Below are 18,948 nucleotides of genomic sequence, written 5' to 3'. Positions count from 1 at the left end.
AATAACATAAAGCCCCACTTTCTCCCCTATGTGACTTTTGTCATTATCATCTTTTCTGATTCTTACAAAGCAAACCTAATTAGGAAGCTCTCTCATTAGTCTTCCAGAAAAATTAGCACAGCTTATGCTAATTACTCCTGTAAAATTTAATAAACTCGTTGAAATGGGAATAGTCTAATGAGGTTTTATTTATTGAACTAAGATAACTGTAAGGAAAAAGGTTAGGATACCAGGATATCCAGAGTGGTAATAAAACTACAATTTATTCAATTTCTTCACAGGAATTTTATTGCGAACCTTTTAAATTCAAATATGAGTTACAATTTGAAAGTTAAATCAATCTAGAATTTAATTTAATAACAGGAAGTGCTCTGTGTTTTCTTTAAGTGTGATTACAATACAGCCCTGCCACTGCACTCGTAGGAGGAATTGTGCATTTGTATTGTGACAATAATACCCCTTTTAAAATGAGTTCCTGTTCATCAGATCTTCATCTCAACACATGTAACTGGATTAGCAATAAAATATACAGGCTGTGCTAAGAAGATGATACAGACACAGGTTTCCAAGAAACTTCCTTGGGATGACTGCTCTGTAATCATAATAAACTAATTTTGTTCTCCAGAGAAAATTTAAATCACTATTTCATATGAGTATAAATTTCTTTAGGTCCCTTTCACTGCTGTATCTGCTGATACTATAATAGAGCAAAGTATAAAACAATTTTATAAAGAATAAAGTCATATCCTTTTTCCAAACACAGCTACGGACTTGCTTTCTCAAAACCCACATTTTCATTAAAGAGAAATATACAATTTGATTTCACACATATCCAGGGTTTGAAGGAGAATACAGCACATGTAACTTTGAAGTTGCCAAAGAGCCTTTTCTCCAAGTTCACCAAACCACCACAAAGCCAGAGCCCTCTCTATCCCGAGTCCCTCCAGCCTCATCAAAGAGAATTAATCAATCCCAAATAGTATTCCAACTTGTCAGAAGAGGATAACATTTCCATGTAAGTGCATATGTCAAAAATCTCATGGATAGATTCTGTGTTAAACTCTATGTTAGGTCAGAGTCTGTGGATTCACAAGATTTGATGCAAGAGTTAGATTAAATCCATAGGCAAAGACTTGATCAGAGCATCCGGCATGTGGGAGTGCTTTAGCCCAAATGGTAAATGAGTTCTCTAAGCTCAGTGCAAATAAAAATAACTAAATATGGCTTTGCATACCAATTGACATAATAGTTAAAAACTGTGTGCATGGAGAAGTGACAATGGAGCACAACCAAACACATGGCCTGACTTGTGCAGGCGTTTTAATCACAGAACAATTTTAAAGGGCTCGTTTTCAGGTAAAAAGGCTCTGTAGAAATCACTTCATCCTTTCCAAACCAAAGGGGACAAGAAAAATGAATAGGATAAATGTCACAAGAAACATCACTAAAGCTACTAACTGTATAAAGCACATACTTGCTTGGCCTAAATTGTTTGAACTAGCCCCAGCCAAGAAAAGGTTTTAAGTACCCTACTGGGACAGATGCGAAGCGGCAACAATAGAAGCCACACTAATGCAATCCAGGTAACACAATCCTGTTTCAAAAACACAGGGAGGGCTAATTACAGTACTGCTGAGTCAAATTTCTTATGCCATTGCAACCCACAGGAACAGGTCAAAATCAAGTGTTATTCAAACCACAGTCATATCAACCTCCTGTATCAAAGTCACAATTTAAAACCAAGTGAAGAACTTAAAAGCTTAACCCATTCACAAGCCAAGTGTGATTCAGTGCGGGTGGCAAGGCAGGGTTTGTGTTATCAGCTTTGAATTGTGTTTACCTTGCATTTTAAGAAGAAACTTCAAAACTGGTAACTATTGCATCAATTCATGTAAAGACTGAGGTATGGATCACTGCTAGCAAGCTAAAGCTGGAGTTTTTTTTCTATACCTATTTTCCTCATTTTGCAGGAAACATGTAACAGACAGCATCTCTGGCTTTCAAACTTTAAAATTATCTGCAACTGGCAGTTTTGCATACTAGATAGTTAAACAAAATATTTCTGTAAACCTGCCATTAGCATCTTAACATCTCACTTTCCAGTACAATGAAAAATTCATGTGAATTTTGTAGCTTTCATGTTGCTCAAAATGCCACTCTAACACCATGTTTATAGTGTTCAGCTCTGCAGCATGCTTATAAAACACAGCTCTGTACAGGTTTCACTGGGGGGCTTTCCCCCACACACACTTCCTCTGGTGCTACCTGATGCTCAGAGAAGATGAAAATATGGCTAGTAAAATAGATAGGGATATCTTCAGAGATTTAAACATTCTCAGGATGACTTATTACAGCTAATCAAAACATCTGCTATAAGCATCCAATAAAAGCACTTTCCTACCCAACCCATCCGAGAGCTGGGATGAGCACAAAGCTCTGGACTGCTCTCCAGTGGGGCCCACAGCACATCAAACCCACCTGACCTTCTTTCATAAAATGGATGCTCTGGCATGGAAGATTCTAAGAACTTCATACAGCAAACATAATTCAGACAGCAATGCGAGGAGAGGCAAAAGCTCTGTGCCCTCCTCCCTGTGTGTTTGGGGTCCCTCTGTTCACAGCTCAGTGCAGGGTGTTGCTCTCCCCAGCCCTGACAGAGCCTTTTGGTGTTTGGTGGCCATTTAACTCCTCTGGAGCAATGCTGCACAATACCCTGGCTATCCCACACAGCTTTGGACAACGCATTTGGACAATAAAAATATAAAAATGGCTCTTTGGCTACCATTTTGCATAATTGGCAAGCAACAGAAACTACACATGGCCCAGAACAACAGGAATAGATGTATTGTACTACAATGATTTACTCAGTGATGTCAGATTAGCAATATGGATCTGTTTAAAAACACAATAATTAAGACAGGCAAAAATGAATTAATCAACTGACAATACAGTCAAAATAGTATTCCAACCAAAGAAAATAAGAGGAGGGAAAAAACCTTACATTGCAGATCTATTTTCTTAACTGTTTTTATGCATAAATAAAAGCCTTAAAATGTAGATGGATTGCATCCAACAGAACTACAGTAGCTAAGTGATAATGATTCAAACATTTTTCAAATAAAAGTTAAATATTTATAAGCACCCAACCACATTTCATAAATCACAAACTATTATTATTTTATTCCTGAAGCTTCCCTGGCATAGCATGTGAATTGAGTCACAGAAAGTCAGAAAGAAAAATCTCCTCTTTATGCACATGAATCAGTTACAAGAGCTGGAGCTCTCCACAGCGCAGGGCTCTCCAGTATCCCTACATTTTCCCACATATGGCCTTTCCAAGGCAATCACAACTGCAAAGCACAACTAATTCTGTATCAAAAAACCCAAAATTTCATCCACATATCCTCCTAATTCTTCCCCATTAGCAACACGGGGCAGGTGTTTCATTATAATGAGGAGAGGGAGGAAGAGGAAAAAAAATGGAAGGAAACAATAGCAGTCCTTACCTGTCAATTATCACTGGATCTGATGGAGTCTCATTTCTGTTGCCACAGCTTTTCTTGTCACAACAGCGGCTGCAGAGCAAAAGCGAAAGGATTTAGTGCGACCATTACACTGTAAAATCATCATTACGAACATGTTGGGTTCAAATTGCCGGCTCGAGTTACCCTGCCGGCCCTGCCTGCAAATCAGTCAAATGCACTGGGTCACATATGGGTTAATTACGGTGTTTAACTTCTTGCACAGCTGGTTAGCAACGGAAAATATAAAAAGAGAGGGGTTTTGCCCCTTTCACAAATAATAATTCAAGGATTGCCCAAAACAGGGAGAGCTGCCTGTTTGTAGCTTCTTTTCCGCGGGGTTTAACAGTTGTCCCGCAGACGCTGGCACACAAAATAAGGCAGATTTTTCCCTGCTGAGCCTGGTTTTTACATTTGCTTAACGCTTGTGTTACACATCCACAAGATATTCCCGCTTCCACACAATTCCCAGCTACTGGCAAGCCTCCCCCCCAAACTCCGAAAGCACAATTATTCTCCCTCTAAGAAGCACTGGTGTTAATGGGGGAGCTGAAATGCAAGCAGCAGCAGCAGCTTTTTATGCTCGAGCGCGCCTGTTTCCCCAAGTTTTCCGAGCATGTTAATGATCACTAATGCCACGGAGAGCTCTGCTCCGGCGGCTGCTGCCCTGCGTCAGGTCAGATACAAAGCAGGCATGTGAAATATAAGCTCTGTCTCCCAAAGCTCTGCTCCATGGCTGACCTCGAGGCTGGGATTCTTTTTGAGCTAAGGTGGCTCATTGTTTCCTAAGAGAAGTTAAGTTGGTGGGTTTTGATGATTCCTTGTCAAGGGTTGTTTTTGGTAAGGAGGTGTAAATATATTGCTGGTGAGTTTGTAGGTGAGGTGCACGTTCCTGCTCCAGGTGGGAATCCCTCCTGGTGCCTCTGGAGCTGTGGCAGGGAGATGCCCTGCTCTTCCCACCAGCCCATGTAAACCCACGAGACCAAATCACAGCCACAAAGGTCAGCAAAGCCTTTAGATTTCACCCACCCACTCACCCCAGGGAGGAAACCCCTATCTCACAAGGAAAGATCCTGTTTGCTGATGTACCTTAACAGAAACTCCCCCACTGAAGTCAAGGCTTCAAGAAATAAAAAAATAAAAAAAAAATTAAAAATCAAGATGTTCCTGACTTTCCCAAGTCCTTTTTGTCCCTAAGGACCTGCTGGACAAAGCATGGGCAGCTGCAGGGACCCCATCCCATGATGGCACCAAGTGTCAGGCAGTGAGAACCACCCCGGCTGCTCTCCCTGGCCAGACCTGGGCACATCTCAGGTTCAATAAACTTTCTGGTCAGCCTCAATCACACACAACCAAATCCTGAAAACCACTAAGTTTGTTCCCAGTGGCATCCTGGGGACCTGCACCTCGCCTGTATTTCAGCAGCTGTCAGGAGGGACCACTGCTCACTCTCCCTCTCAGATGAACTATTTTCCTTTCCCCAGAAGGTGGAAGAACATCAGGGCAGGAAGAAGCCCTCAGCAGTGCCATGCTATATAAATAGCCTTGTTGGGAGTATGACAAAGGTTCTCTTGTGTTGCTGAACAATAGAGTGAATAATATACAGTTACCCACCAAGATTAGCAATAAAGCAACTAACCACACTAAAGATAACAAAAAAGGGGCCTTTTACAAAAACAGCCTGTTTAAACATGGCTTTTAAAAAAATAATAATTTTGTTTTCAAAGAGAGGAAAATACATAATTCTCTTCACCGCAAAAAGCTTCAAGGCAACTATTCAGGGCTGAAACTTTTCACAGTTAACACATGTGCGGTATCTTCATTTTGGTGGAAGTCACATTGTTTGGAATTGCCAAAAAAAACTGCTTAATTTTACAGCACAATACCACAATTGATCCACCAGAAAATGCCAGAGCCTTGGCACCCTGAAAGTATTAAAATTTAGGAAGGAATAAAATATGCTGTAGGTAAATAGTCATGGGGACGTTCAGGGGCTTTTTTGCCTATAAAAGGACTTGTCATTGGAGTGCAGCTAGAATGTGTGGGGTGAGAAAATTTACCCACAAACAAGGCAATAAAAACTGCTAATCATTTTTAAATGATTAAAATGTAATTAGAACCAGAGTTGGCACAAGTTAAGACAATGCAGTTCTTGTGACTGAAGTGAATCAGGGCTAGTCCTGACATTCTCCCAGCAGACTGGAGGGACAGAAATTGCCACACTTACTCAGGCAAGCAAAGGTTCCCAGGCTCCCAGCACGAGATGGGCAAATACCAGCATCCACACCAGGGGGCTCAGAGGTTGGCACCTTCCTGGGCATTAACCCAGAGAGAGAGGCAGCCACGGGGGCTTGGGGACAGGGACACCTCGGTCTCACCTCCTGCCACAAGGGTCAGGCACTGCCCAACGGGGACTACCCAGCTTTGAGAGTAGGGGAAATTCTTCGCTGCTCCTCAGGTGGCCCCTTAATTGGGGTACTCTCCCAAAAGTGCCCCCCAATAGTCCTAGGGGATAGCAGGAGACCTCACTCCATGACCACAGTCTGAGGGTGATGGGGAGGGGCTGCATGGCTGGCACATCCCACCATCGGGTGGCTCTCTGGCATGAAAGGAGGCCCTGAATGTTCCTCCATGATCTAGAGAATTATATTTTAGAATTTAATTTGCCTTTTGGGTTTTTTCCCCTCCCTGCAACAGCTGAATTGGAGGTCTCTTCACTCTAGTTTTTCTACGCAGAGAATTAAAACATCACGCAGATCTTGAGTTTCAGACCTGGTTAAAAGTGCTTTTAATTCAATTTCCCTCAAAAGCTTTGGCTTTTAGTGCCTACTTAGCAATTGGAAATAAGTTCCTAAATATTCAGCACCCTTTCTCCTTTCCCTGAAAGAATTTTAAAATTCCCAGGAGCTTCTCCAAACCACTCAGAAACCCTCCAGCTCCCAGCAAGGCTCTGTGTAAGAGCAGGGAGTGCCAGCTCCTTGCAGCCGTGAGGACAAGGACTCATCTTTGCTGGTCTTCCATGACACCTCTCCCCAGGTGGGGCCAGGAGCCACAGCTCGGACACAATGCCATGCTGGCCCACATGAAAAGCCTACATAAATTGATTTATTGGTGGGGTGGGGTTTGCTTGTTTTTAATCCAGTAATCCTTGGTAGTAATGCAGCCTCCCAGCATTTCCAGCTCCTGCAGTTTTTGCCATCCTCATGGCTCGTTCCCGAGCCCCTCACCATCCCTATCCCACTCCTCCTCAGGCCACCACCACCCCCAGCTTTTATTGCTGCCTTTCTCCTCACCCCAGCCCTCTGGTGACCTGCTGCTCTGCTGTCTCCTTGCTCCCCATCATCCTCCTCCTCTTCCCTTCTGCAAGGATCTCAGCCCAGGCCCTCGGGACAAGGCCTGCTCACCCCAGAGCCTCCCTTGCCATGCGGGGCCTGGCGCGGCAGCCGGAGCGTCCCCGTGAAGGAGCCCTGCTTTGTGCATCCCAGGGACAATGAACAATGAGGAATTTGGGGCCCATGGCACCTGGCCAGCACCAAGGAGACATTGGCTGCCCGGCTGGGTGGTAGGTACACAAGGTCCCAAGATGCCATCAGGATCTATGGCATCCCTGCCCCAAACAGGCTCCTCGCCCTGTAGCATGGAGGTGTGGGACCCCCCTGCCAAAACAGCTGTAGGATCTTTTTTTACACAGACAAAACCCATATTTTACTCCAACCTCATTCTCAGAAATCACTGAACCATTTTAGCTGAAACTTTCCAAAGAAAGTCAGCCTGAGGCTGACACCCTGCAAAGGATATTTCAGCCAGAACAGTTTAAGTTTGGCAAAGCTGTAAGCCACTGAAGGTTTCATAATGGAAATTGTTGAGGCAATATTAACTATAGATGTCCCTCCCCATGCTGCCTACAATACTAATAAATTCCACTGAGGTTGTGAATTCTCCCCAGCTATTAACATTTTCACCAACAGCATAGATTTTTATATCTGACAAAACACAATGAAATCCTTTGAAATAAACAGCTACCTGAAGCAAACCTCAGCTTCGCTCTCCTACCACAGCCAGGACTCTCTTACACATTTGAATTCTTTGTCTCCTCCGTGCCGTAGCTGTAGTACACTATAAATACCCAGCTTTGTCACATAAATGCAAAGTTTTATTGTGCAGTTAGCCTTGATAGAAAGCACTGCTGAAAGTTGTTTAGAAATTAAATATCTAAAACAAGCTATTTTAAAATACAGAGCCCTCACTATTTCATGTCTGAAATGAAGAAATTTCATCTTAGGGAGAGCAAGCTGTCTTTCACACCATATGGCTAATGGTAGTGCATAGCAATTAGCTGGGCTGATTAATGGGGAACAGACTCTAATTTTATGCTTATAATTGAGGCTGCATTTGCACCCCTGGTGCAAATTCAGCACATCCCAACTTCCACTTACAACAGGCAAGAAATCAAGAGAAACAGAATGGTGTGGAGAGAGAATTTTTTCCCATTCTAGACCCCTAAAGAGCATCAGATTTGCAATTTAAAAGCGTGTTAGCAGCACAATAGATGACAGATTTGTGCAATAGGGTCAAGCGGCCTGGTAAACAAACAGCACCCTCTTACACACGTATGGGCAGCAAAGGAAATGGGAAATATCTAATACGAGCTGTAAGAAATTTGAATATGTCTCCCCCACCCCGTCAGGAACACAACATTTGCCTACTACAGTCAGTTTGAGTTTTTTCTACTCCTCCACCTTATGGCCATGAAACATAAAACATGGGCTAGTAGTAAATAAATAGGAGAAGAATACAGCTCCTGAGCCAGTGCATTTTAAGAACAAAGAAAGTACAAAGTGCTTTAATAAAGGGAATGACTGCACATCTTTCCATGTTCCCAGAACAGAAATAATTTTCTCTCAGTCAAAATATATTGAATGGCTATAAATCTGTGATGTGAGCTTTTGGTCTTCTGGTTAAAACTCAGCCCACTATATAAAGTTTTAATTTACTTCTTACACTTCATCTTTCTGAAGTATCTGTGAGGAAATTAATTCTTTAAAGTAGTTGATTCTGGCTCAGTGAGTCATTCCTACCACCAAACCTTGCTGGTTAAGGATCAGGAGGACACATCACCCAGGACTAATGGCAGATTCAGACCCTGACACTGCAGGCACTTGAACTTGTCCTCAATTTTACTCAGGTGCCCAGTCCCACTGTTTTACTGGCCAGTTACAGGAGAAAAGTAAAAGGCACTTGAGTCTTATCAGGTCAGGGGCCTCCTTTAATATTTCCATGAATTGTTCCTAGCTAGGTATCCAGTGTGCAAGTCGTGCTAATTGGGTCAATGAATTTTAGGACAATTACAAGTTGTCAACATGACTGGGATTCCATTTGAAAAGGCAGAAGTGGCCTGGAGTCCTCAGCAAAGCAACAGAGGCTCCCAATGGCAGCAGAGGCTCAGGCACCTCTTGGAGCTGCAAACCGATGTTTTTGGTTTCTTGAAAGAAGCAGCCTAGAAAAGCAAGACATGAAAACTAAAATCCCCCAAAATCCTGCTGCAAGGAAGGAGGGGGGAAGCTGTGCAGGGTTTCACCCAAGCTGGCAGAGCAAGGAGAGCAACTCCTCTGCCTTCATCATGGGGTGCTACCCCCCAGCAGGGTTTTAGCAGGAGGAGCTGTCAGTGGAGGACAAAACATGCAGATCCCAAGAATTTAGGGAAAAAAAAAAAAAAAAATCAACCAACAGAGAAGTTTCCATCTGAGTATTTTGTCAAAGACTCTCCCCTGCCAGGAAACCCTCATCCAAGTTTATTCTTTTAGAAGTGGGTACTAGTTTTTACCCTCAAGTTACTCCTTTTTAGTAAATGTGTTTTGTAAAAGTTACAACGCATGCAATGGCATTTTTACAGTCTTAAAACAACTGATTGTAACAATGAGCTTATGCAAGAACGCCTCGTCTTCCACCAGGGAATTATTTTCTGCCATCGAATAACATGTAACAAATGATTTTTTCAGACATGCAAAAAACACCCACTAACTTTAATGAGACTGAGAGGTCAAGCTCTCTGAGGTGGAGAAGGGGTCTGTGGTAAAAAGGAAGTAGAGGAGGCTTCACCTACTTCAATCAGCCAGAACAGAGAAGGAAGCAGCTGCAGAAGTTTGGGGGAGAAGATATTTGACTGAATTAAAGTCACCAGCCCCAGGCAGGGCAAGAGAGCTCTGGGCAGACCCAAATCTGCATGGGGAAGTTTAAAGAAAATCAAGAAGATGATATCTTTTGCACAGAGAAGTTTCAGCTGCTCCACTGTGGCCAAGGAGAGACCCCATGTGAGCAGCAACCAGGACAAAAGAACCTCCTGACCTCACTCCTTAATGCACACCCAGAAAAAAATAAATACTATTTTGTCATTTTGCTGAGGAGTTTTTGTTGGGAATTGGGGACAGAGACGTTTATTGCTACAAGACTATAATAGACTGTTAATTTCGGTGAGGAGACCTTTTGTGGGCTACAGTGTCTAAATGAAAACCAGCAGCATTCTGTTAAGAATAACTCTTTATAAATAATTGAAAACTAGTGTGACAACTGAGACCTTGCTGCTAATTACACACACCGAACTGTGTTATTTTGGGATTGTTTAATGCAAGAAAGATAAATTTAAGTCCGAAAATAGCTGTAGGTTCAACCTAGATTTTGGGAGACAGATTCATCTTCTCATCACTAATTAACTGGAAGAGGGGTATTTCTTACCTGCACATTATTTCATGCGTGAGCAGAACTCGGCACATTTCTGGGTTCTTGTCTTGGCCTTCATATACTATTGCCTAGAAATAAAACACATTTTTAGTTGTACATAAGGTTGAGTTTGGAGAAAATCAAAACACGTCACGGTAAGCAAAGGCTCAGCGAGTTACAAACCACAGCTCAGGCTAAAGAGAGCTGGCATCGCCACCAAACCTGCTCCAAGACCTGCAGTTGTAAAACAACACAAGCTGAGTACAGCTAAATTCCCTCCTCTCTGTTGCACATCTCTCCAGCAGTGTGTAGGATGGGTTTTTTTAGTAGTCAAGACAACCACAATTTTCTTTTCAATTCAGAATAAAATATAAACCTAATAGCATTAAAAAGAAGGGGGGTAAAAAAGAGAGAAAGAAAAAAAAAACAGCAAGGCTTGGTATACTTTGGGTCCTATTCATTAAAAAAAAAAAAAAAAGGCAGAAAAGAGAGCTCATGCATTTTTAATTACAAAAGCTGCACAGCCCAGGCATTTTCCTGGTAGCTCCTGAGAAAGAGCCTGGGCCTGATTCTTCCCTTGAACCTCCTGATCCAGCACTTTCCAGAGAGCACCTCCGGAGTTCCAGGGGTATAAATAAGTGAGGAGAAGGCCCTACCAGAGCAGAGGAGACCAAAACAAACAGAGGATCAACCAGCTTGAGAAATTTGACTCTGAGACAGCACAACAGGGAGACAGGGAGAATCCTTTAAGCTAAAACTGTGGAAAGGCAGAGTGTTCACATTTCAAGAGCAGTCTACGTTCGCTCCCACCAGCAGCAAGGGATCGGCGTTACCCACGAGCTGGGTTAGTGCTCACAGCCCCTGTGGGACAGGATTTCCAGCTCAGCCCCACAGAGTCATGTTTTCCAGCCAGCCCTGCTCCCAGGCACCAGCCCCCCAGCAGCAAACAAGAGTGGAGTTTCCCTTGCAACAGCATCTTTTGCTGCCACTGAGGTTTCTAAATCTTTTAGAATGGCACTCCAGAGCTGGGATCGGAGCCCCAGGCTTGGAGGGATGACCACCCCTGCAGCTGAGCATCAGCACTGCCCTTGAGCCTGGTGTGACCTTTGCAGCCTCTAAAGCACAGAATTTAAAACAAGAAATTGGGGGAAAAAACTCAGCAGGTAAAATGACAACTGAGATGGGTCTCTCTAGAGCTAACAATAAAATAGAGACTGAAATTTAAGAAGTGTGCTCTATGGATGAAACACATTGTAAAGAATGAGATCTAGTTGAAATGGAAGCATAGAAAATAGTGACAGAAAAGGAAGTTACCTTAATATAGAACAAACTGTTTTTCTAGTCCTTACAAATGTAACCCACAAAAGGTAAGAGGTGTGGCACTTCCAGAAGGGGCACAAATCTCAAAGCACACAAATCTGAAGTAGCATGCACTGACCCTTACACAATTTAAATGGCAACACGCAATATTAATATAATGCATTATAAAATTCCTTAATACTTCCATAAATAATACCATGAATAGACCTGTGTTACCTTTGGTAGTTTTAACTTTTTAACTTCAGTTTTGCTACAAGACTTCCCCAAAAACCTAGGAGCTTCTGGGCTGGGCTTTTATAGCTGATAAAACAGAGGCTGCCACTAATTGCCACTAATGGGCCCAGAGCCTCACCTGGCTTCTGCCCCCTCATTTCCAGCAGTGAGGGACAACAGCTGTGAACCCAGCAGTGGGAAAACAGGGATGCACAGAAAGTCCCCCCAGCACAGACACCAGCAACACCCTGACCCCAGCTAGAATTCCACCTTGAGCTACTTCCACATCAGTGCCCAAGAGAGATACTGATGGTTTGCAAGAAGCCTTGGAAAGTGGAATTACATGGATTATAGCAGGAGGTGGGCAAATTCAGAAGAGCCTCATTCCCAGCATTAGTGGGGAAGATGGGGGAGAAGCTTCTTCTGGGCAAAGCCAGAGAACTGAAGTAACTGGCTGACACCTGGTGGGGTCAGTCAGCGGGGACATTGCAAAGACTCCAGAAAACCCCAGATCAGGTTCCACCTGGCAGTGGGACAGGCCAGGCAAGGAGGAAGCTCATGGCACTTCTTGGACTTCATCAACAGTTAAAAAATAATCTCCCTCTGAGAATGCAGAGCAGGAGGAAAAAGAGCAGATCTACTTCTGAGGCCTCTAGTGGGGATAAACACCACCAGCCCTCCTGTCACCTCCAGACAATCACAACATGACATGGGAGGAGAGGACTGCTGGACTTAGCTCGTTCTTCTGATACTTCCAAATATGAAAATAAATTTACCCAGGATGGGTTAGCTTGTTGCCAGTGGAGCCAATGAAGTGACAAACCAGAACGCAAAATTTACTTTCTTTTTTCCCCCTGCCCTCTCTCCTCCTCTCCCCTTCCTGCTGCTGTGCTTACTTAACCTCCAGGTAGCTGCTTAAATAACTCAACTAAATAGCAATAATGAACGGGCAGAGTCAACACTGTGGTACATAATCACCTTGTCTGTTGTGTTTAGCATCAGTGATCCCTTCTTTGCGTGCATGACATTCTTCTGCCTCCCTCCACGTTAAGGATTTGCTTCTCACTTTATTTGCATTCAATTATCGAAGTTGCACCCGTGCACATTTTGTTTTCTCCGCGTCAAACGCGGCTCCCCTTGCCTGCCCTATTCCTGCAGGAATTCCTAGGAAATTCTGGGGAGCGGGAGGACGAGCTGGGGACTGAAATGACTTTTCCTTTCTGAGCAGCTCATCCCCATCTCCCCACTCCTGTGTCCCCATTTACTTGTGTGGAGCACCAACTGTGTGCCCCCATGAATGGCTGCCCGAGAGCCCTGCCGATACTCGACCGCCTCGCAAACCGCGCCGCTCTGAAGCATTAATTCTACAATTAGTTTCAAAAAGGAAACAGGAACTGCTAAAGTTTCAGATCGTTAGAGCTGCCAGAAGTATTTTTACAGGAAGGGTCTACTACGTTACTGTTGTGAAAATGTTTAACTCTCGGATTTGAGAAGCTGCTCTTTTTAACAAAAATATCTTGATTTTTTTTTTTTTATATAAATCAAGCGGTTTTTAAGTTCGGGTTTTGAAACAGGGAGATTGCGTCAGGGTTCCCTGTCGCACTAACGTCGTCGTGATTTTGTCAAATAGGGATCACATTAATGAGAGACAAAGTGAAAGTTACAGTGCATAAACTTAGACCACAGCAGAGCTAAAAATAAGCCTGCAGATACACATCAGAGTTGCACAACAAAACACCAGCAAAGGAAATGCAAAATTATAGACTTTGGGTTTTTTCTTTTTGTTTACTTCATGTCGTTTTAACTCGGTGATAATTCATAAGCACTTGAAAATAGCATTTCTTCTCCTGAACAACTTAAACATTTCTCCACAAAATTTATCTTCCATTTTGCCAGCTGTTACTCACCCAAGTAACCTTCCTGCAAGAAGTCCCAGTGAGTAACAGTCACCCATGCACAAACAGAACTCAAAATCCGGCCCCGAAAAATTTGTGTCAAAAATATGACTTCCCTTCTTCTATTTAAAAAAAGCTGCATAAAAAGTTAAATCAAATTCAATTCACTGCTTAACAGCAAATAAAAATTACTGCATTGAGCGCATCACAGTGAAGTACGTCCAAAAATTCACCTAAACTTTTCACTGTCAGACTTCATGAATAAAAAAAAATAATAAGAAATAAAAAATAAAAAGGAATGGGGGCGATACACAAGTCAAGGCTTCAGTTCTCATTTAATCTACTTTTTCCCCAGTAGATGCAGTAAGATAAAGCAATAAAATAATCTACAAACAAGCCGGAAAAATACAGAGGCTGATTTTGTTCTTAACTATTCCTGAATAAATCCAGATTTATGCTGGTACAAGTGAGGGCAGAATCGTCTCCTGGTGTCAGTTTGCCAGTCAAGCAATCCTGCTTTCAGAACTGGACGAAAAACAATCTTGAAGGAATGAGATCATGGTCATTATATTACTCAGTTATGTCATGGCCTTGATTTTAAAAGAGTAAGAGAAGGAGAGAAATCACCAATGTGCATCTAAATCCACTTGCTTTCAGATTCCATCTGCCTCACAAAACAAAGTATCTCCCTTACCGAAATAAAAGAGAAGGGAAAACTCATTAAAATTAGGGTCTTTTCCAAAACAGAACTAAAATGATTTGGAATGACGTTTACAGCTGTACACACAGGGAGAAAATAAAATCCTGGCCCCACCGAATTCAATAGGCGCTTTGCAATTGACTTCAGATGGGCCAGAATTTTACCCAGAGAGGATTAGGCTTGTATCCACTGTATATCTACAGAGAAAATACTGTGAATTACATTTATTTGGCTTTGAATCCTTAACCCTCAATTACCCGAGGTTTTACCCCTTCCCCAGGCAAAACCTCGACCCATCCCGGGGAGGTTTATCCCGGACAAGCAGCGCGGAGCTGGTCCCGGGGCCAGGACAGGGAGTTCTTGCTCTGCCTCTCCACACACAATTCAGAAGCATCTAATTATTTTATCCAGTCTCCCTCTGCCTTTGATTCACAGCCTGCTTATCAACGTATTCACACAAATTAAATAAATTTATCTCTCCTAATATGTTCATTTTTAATGGTTTTCAAACATTCACATGGAAACAGCTCTAGCGTAAATATCCCAGAACAAATGGCTGTATATTATACAGGAGGGAGCAGTTGGGCTGCCAGACTGGGAATGCACCAGGCCATCTGGCTCAGGCAGTCTCTCCAAAATCCTCAGCTTTGTTTTCACCCTCAGACTCCAAACAACACATTTTCCACTGTGATGAGTTTACATTTTCCCAAACACAGGTCCTGATCATGCATGCAAATTCCAAACTTCTCCATTCCTCTCTGTACAAGAAAATTAAAATCACCTGCGCTTCTGACATCTCACCAAAGGCACAAGAAAGCTGCTAAAATCTGGTGCAATGTAAACTTTCCCCGTCACAGGGGTTAGGTTTTGTTTTATGTTTGTGTGAAATTTCTCCGAGTCTGCTGAGGCTCCTCTGAACTTATTGATAACATTTTTTTTTCCCATGCGTGTAGCTGCCAGAGAAGGGCCATGCCATGCACAGAATAGAGCTGATCAAATATCTGCAGACATCAGAGAATGACAGACAAGTCAACAGAAAAACCATTTGCATCCAGAGTTATAGCTCTGGAAAAAAAATCCAAATATAAACAGGGTTTAAGTCTGAAGGAAGGATTTTTGACTCATGAGTTCTCTCAGCAATAGACAATAGCCATCGAGCAAAACTTATGATTCTCAAGATGCCTGAGCCATATTAGCATCCATTATATCTTATGGATGAGAATAACTGAAGGAAAAATGGGTGCGGAACAAGTATTTCAGATTTATTTCCTCCATCTTTCCTAATAGTGAAATACCTCAACTTTATGAAAATACAGCCAAAGAAATAGAAGGCATCTCTTCTCCACAAACATATTAAAATCCCTTGAGTTGCCTAAAAACTCCAGTTTTATTAGAGCAGACATATTTCACGTTTTGCAGGCAATTTTGAAATGCATCATCGTTAGAGGCAGATCTTCTGCGGGAGGAGCTGCTGCCTTACGGAAAGCAACAGCTATAAAGTTTGGGGTCCTACAGGGTTTTGAGCGCATTAGGAATGCGATCCTGACATAAAATGAGGTGCCAATATAACATAAAAGAAAATTTAATTAAGCCAGTACTGACACCGAATGTTGTTGCCTGAACTGGAAGGAACTTCTCTGCCACAGGAATGATTTGTGTGCAGCATTTACAGTTTTTAAGTGACGGGGACACATTTCAGAAACTCAGCGAGACCCCGAAAGCCACGTAATTCCCATTTCACCCAGCGCTTCTCCGGGGCCACCACCAAAGCACAGTTCCCCAAACACACCCCAAAATGAGGCACTCTGAGACCAAGCCTGGCTGGGTTTCCCGTTTGGAAGTCCCACAGCCCCAGTTCCCAAGGAATGCCCGTGCAGCCCGAGCTCCTGCTCGGGGCAGCGCGTGCACAGCTCATCCCACAGCCAGCTCTGCCTGGGATGCAGCTCCCACCACAGCTCCTGGTGCCACCCTCCAGCCCCACTTCCCATCCTGCTCCACAGCTGACAGAGAAACACACACACACACACACACACACACACCAGGACACGGAGATCCCTCTGTTCCACCCAGGAACTCTTGCTATGAGTTTCTTAGCTGGGCACAGCCACACAAACAAATCCCTGGGTTAGCAGAGCAGGAACAGTCAGGAGCAGGAACATCTCCTCTCTGGTACATACACAGCCCCCAGCATAGCCAAGCCCTGCCTACCTACTGCTCTAACACATGCTGCTAATAGGACATTCACATTAAATCTCTGAGCAGCAATCCTAAGCACAGAAATCCAGGTCTGATTTGCAGAAGGGCTTTTATTTTATCTTACCTAACTTAATAATCCGCAACCGTACAAAACCTCGCAATTTGTAACCGTGACACAAAGAGAATATATTTAAATCTGATGTGTCCGTATTAAAAAATAATAATAAAAAATTAATATTTAAAAAAAAGCCACAGATACTTTCCTGTATGATCTGGGGAACCTAACTCATTCAAGCTTTGCTTCTGTGGGATTTTTAATTTGCCACCAGAAACCTCAGAGTAGCTGTAATTTCAGTCTGGGAATTCACAATTATCGAGTGTGTGAATGTGCGTGTGTGAGGACTGAGCAGATACTTGCCAGCTGAAACGTGTATGCTTCTGCAACAGTTTCATTTAAAAGTAATCATTTCATTATCCAATTTGTTCTGAGCGTCATGCATTAAAATACTACACCTTCAAGTAGACTGACAATATATATTTAACTTTCATTAAAAATTAAAGAATTTTCAGACAGTCTTTGCAATATTTAATTACAGTTTGATGATTTGAAAGTTACTTGAGAATCTTCTATATAATTCACTGTCATAAAATATAAATGATATATTCAACATTTGGGTGAGCTTCTGTCATGTGTTGTACTTCACTTCCTAATAAGCATTCAGTAACCGACGCAATCCCAACTCTGAAATAATTTCACTTTTGAAAAGAGAGAATTAAAAAAGGACAAGAAGGAGAATTTAGTGTCTGGCCCCCGAAAAAATTTGGAGCGGCACATGCCACAGTTGTGACATGACAATGCCCTATTTTTCATAAGCAATTATAGTCATGCCTAAAGAAACTACAGATATGAAATTAATATGTAAGCAAACATGTTTGCATCTAAAACAGCCTTTTGCTCCCCGTTTTTCAATCTAAGCTCAGAGAGCTTTTGTTCTAAAAGCCTCGCTTCTCAACCCCACTGCACTTTTCCCAAAATCTGTAATTTGCACTAACTTTGTTTTTCTAAGACTTCCTGAAATCAGACAGATTTTTTTTCTCCTGCTTCTTCATTGTGAACGTGCTTTAAAGCTACACGGTAGGTCTTACAAATAAACTGTATCTCGGGGTTTTCTTTTTCCCCTTTCTCTCCAAAGACCCTCTGATGACTTGATAATAATGAGAGACCAAGAGGTCAAACAGTGCCTTAGGATGAACTCTTCATATGCAAGATGCCTTTGTTAAGAAAATTATTTTGAATCCACTGCTCTCCATGAGTTCAGGGCTCTGTTTTCAACAGGATTATGACCAGAGGTTTCTGCATTTCCGTAACGATAGGAAAGCTATTTAAAGATAATATTTATTGATAGTCTCTCTCACACGATCTACACTGAAATACACAAACTCCAAAAGGACTAAAAAGAGTTCACATTTCAGGGAGATTTTGTTACTTTTAACACAAACTAACCAATTTGTGCCTGAAAACCAGGGAATGACAGCAAACGCTTTCCAGGATTTTTTAAGAAGAAGGGTATGTGGCTGCTGGTTTAATTCCTACAAGGAACGGGCTCTGTTTGGAAGCGTACAGTATAACAGAGTTCAGATGCATAGTGGATTGTCTAGTAAAATTCACCCAAGTTCCCTATTTCTTTTTTTTTTCTTTTTTTTTTTTTTTTTTTTCTGTTGAAAGACAGTCTTCAATAGCAGGAAAAGATGTTTTGGGACCATCAAAGAGAGTTTTGTAAAACAAACTCAGCCCTTAGAGCTTTATGTTTTGCTGTAGAAAAGAAACCCAAATACAAGCCAAGAGTTTTGTCCCTGCAGACAACATACAAGGACTGACGTTTCCTAGCGGTACAAAAAATAACCCCTTAATGTTTTCCTTAAATAAAATTTAAGAATTTTCTTTAACAAGTAAAACAGATTAGGAGGGGAAGAAACACATTTTAAGAATTAAAACGCTCAAAAGCGATCCCAACTATTTAAAAGAAACATATTCTAAGAGAAAAATATTCTGACAGGAGCAGAAAAAAAAAAACAGAGTAACAATTAAAAAAGGGAAAGAAGGAAAAAAAGAAAGGAGAGAGAGAATCGATTTGCTCAGATAGTCCCTTCGTAAAAATACTGGTTTTAAACAGAAAAGTATTTTTTACAGGTAGGCACGCACGATTATTACTCTGCTTGGGAGAGCTAAAGAACAGACTTAAAATGAGGATTAATCCACTGACAAGCCCTGCTGCCCTCCCCGAGTCCGACACCGAGCTCGCCGCTGCCCGCGCCGCGATTCTGGGGTCTATTCCGACACACGAACGTGTCGCGACACAACCGCTCCTCCTGCAGCCGGCGGCAG

At 42.4% G+C, this 18,948-nt stretch overlaps 1 protein-coding gene across 9 annotated transcripts in view; it reads right to left on the bottom strand.

The window, feature by feature from the left end:
* EBF1 (EBF transcription factor 1) overlaps nt 1–18,948 on the bottom strand; it is a 265,144-nt gene that overhangs the window by 242,822 nt on the left and 3,374 nt on the right. For all 9 annotated transcript variants that reach the window (XM_074552027.1, XM_074552028.1, XM_074552029.1 and 6 more), the window contains exons 5-6: nt 10,254–10,327; nt 3,507–3,575 (exon numbers count right to left, since the gene is read on the bottom strand). In XM_074552027.1, coding sequence (XP_074408128.1) covers nt 3,507–3,575; nt 10,254–10,327 — 143 coding nt within the window. The remainder of the gene's footprint in view (nt 1–3,506; nt 3,576–10,253; nt 10,328–18,948) is intronic.

This window comes from Zonotrichia albicollis, chromosome 15, assembly GCF_047830755.1.
Source record: "Zonotrichia albicollis isolate bZonAlb1 chromosome 15, bZonAlb1.hap1, whole genome shotgun sequence".
NCBI classification, from domain to species: Eukaryota; Metazoa; Chordata; class Aves; order Passeriformes; family Passerellidae; genus Zonotrichia; species Zonotrichia albicollis.
Note: the sequence above shows the minus strand (reverse complement) of the source record. Positions and strands in the feature narration are given on the sequence as shown.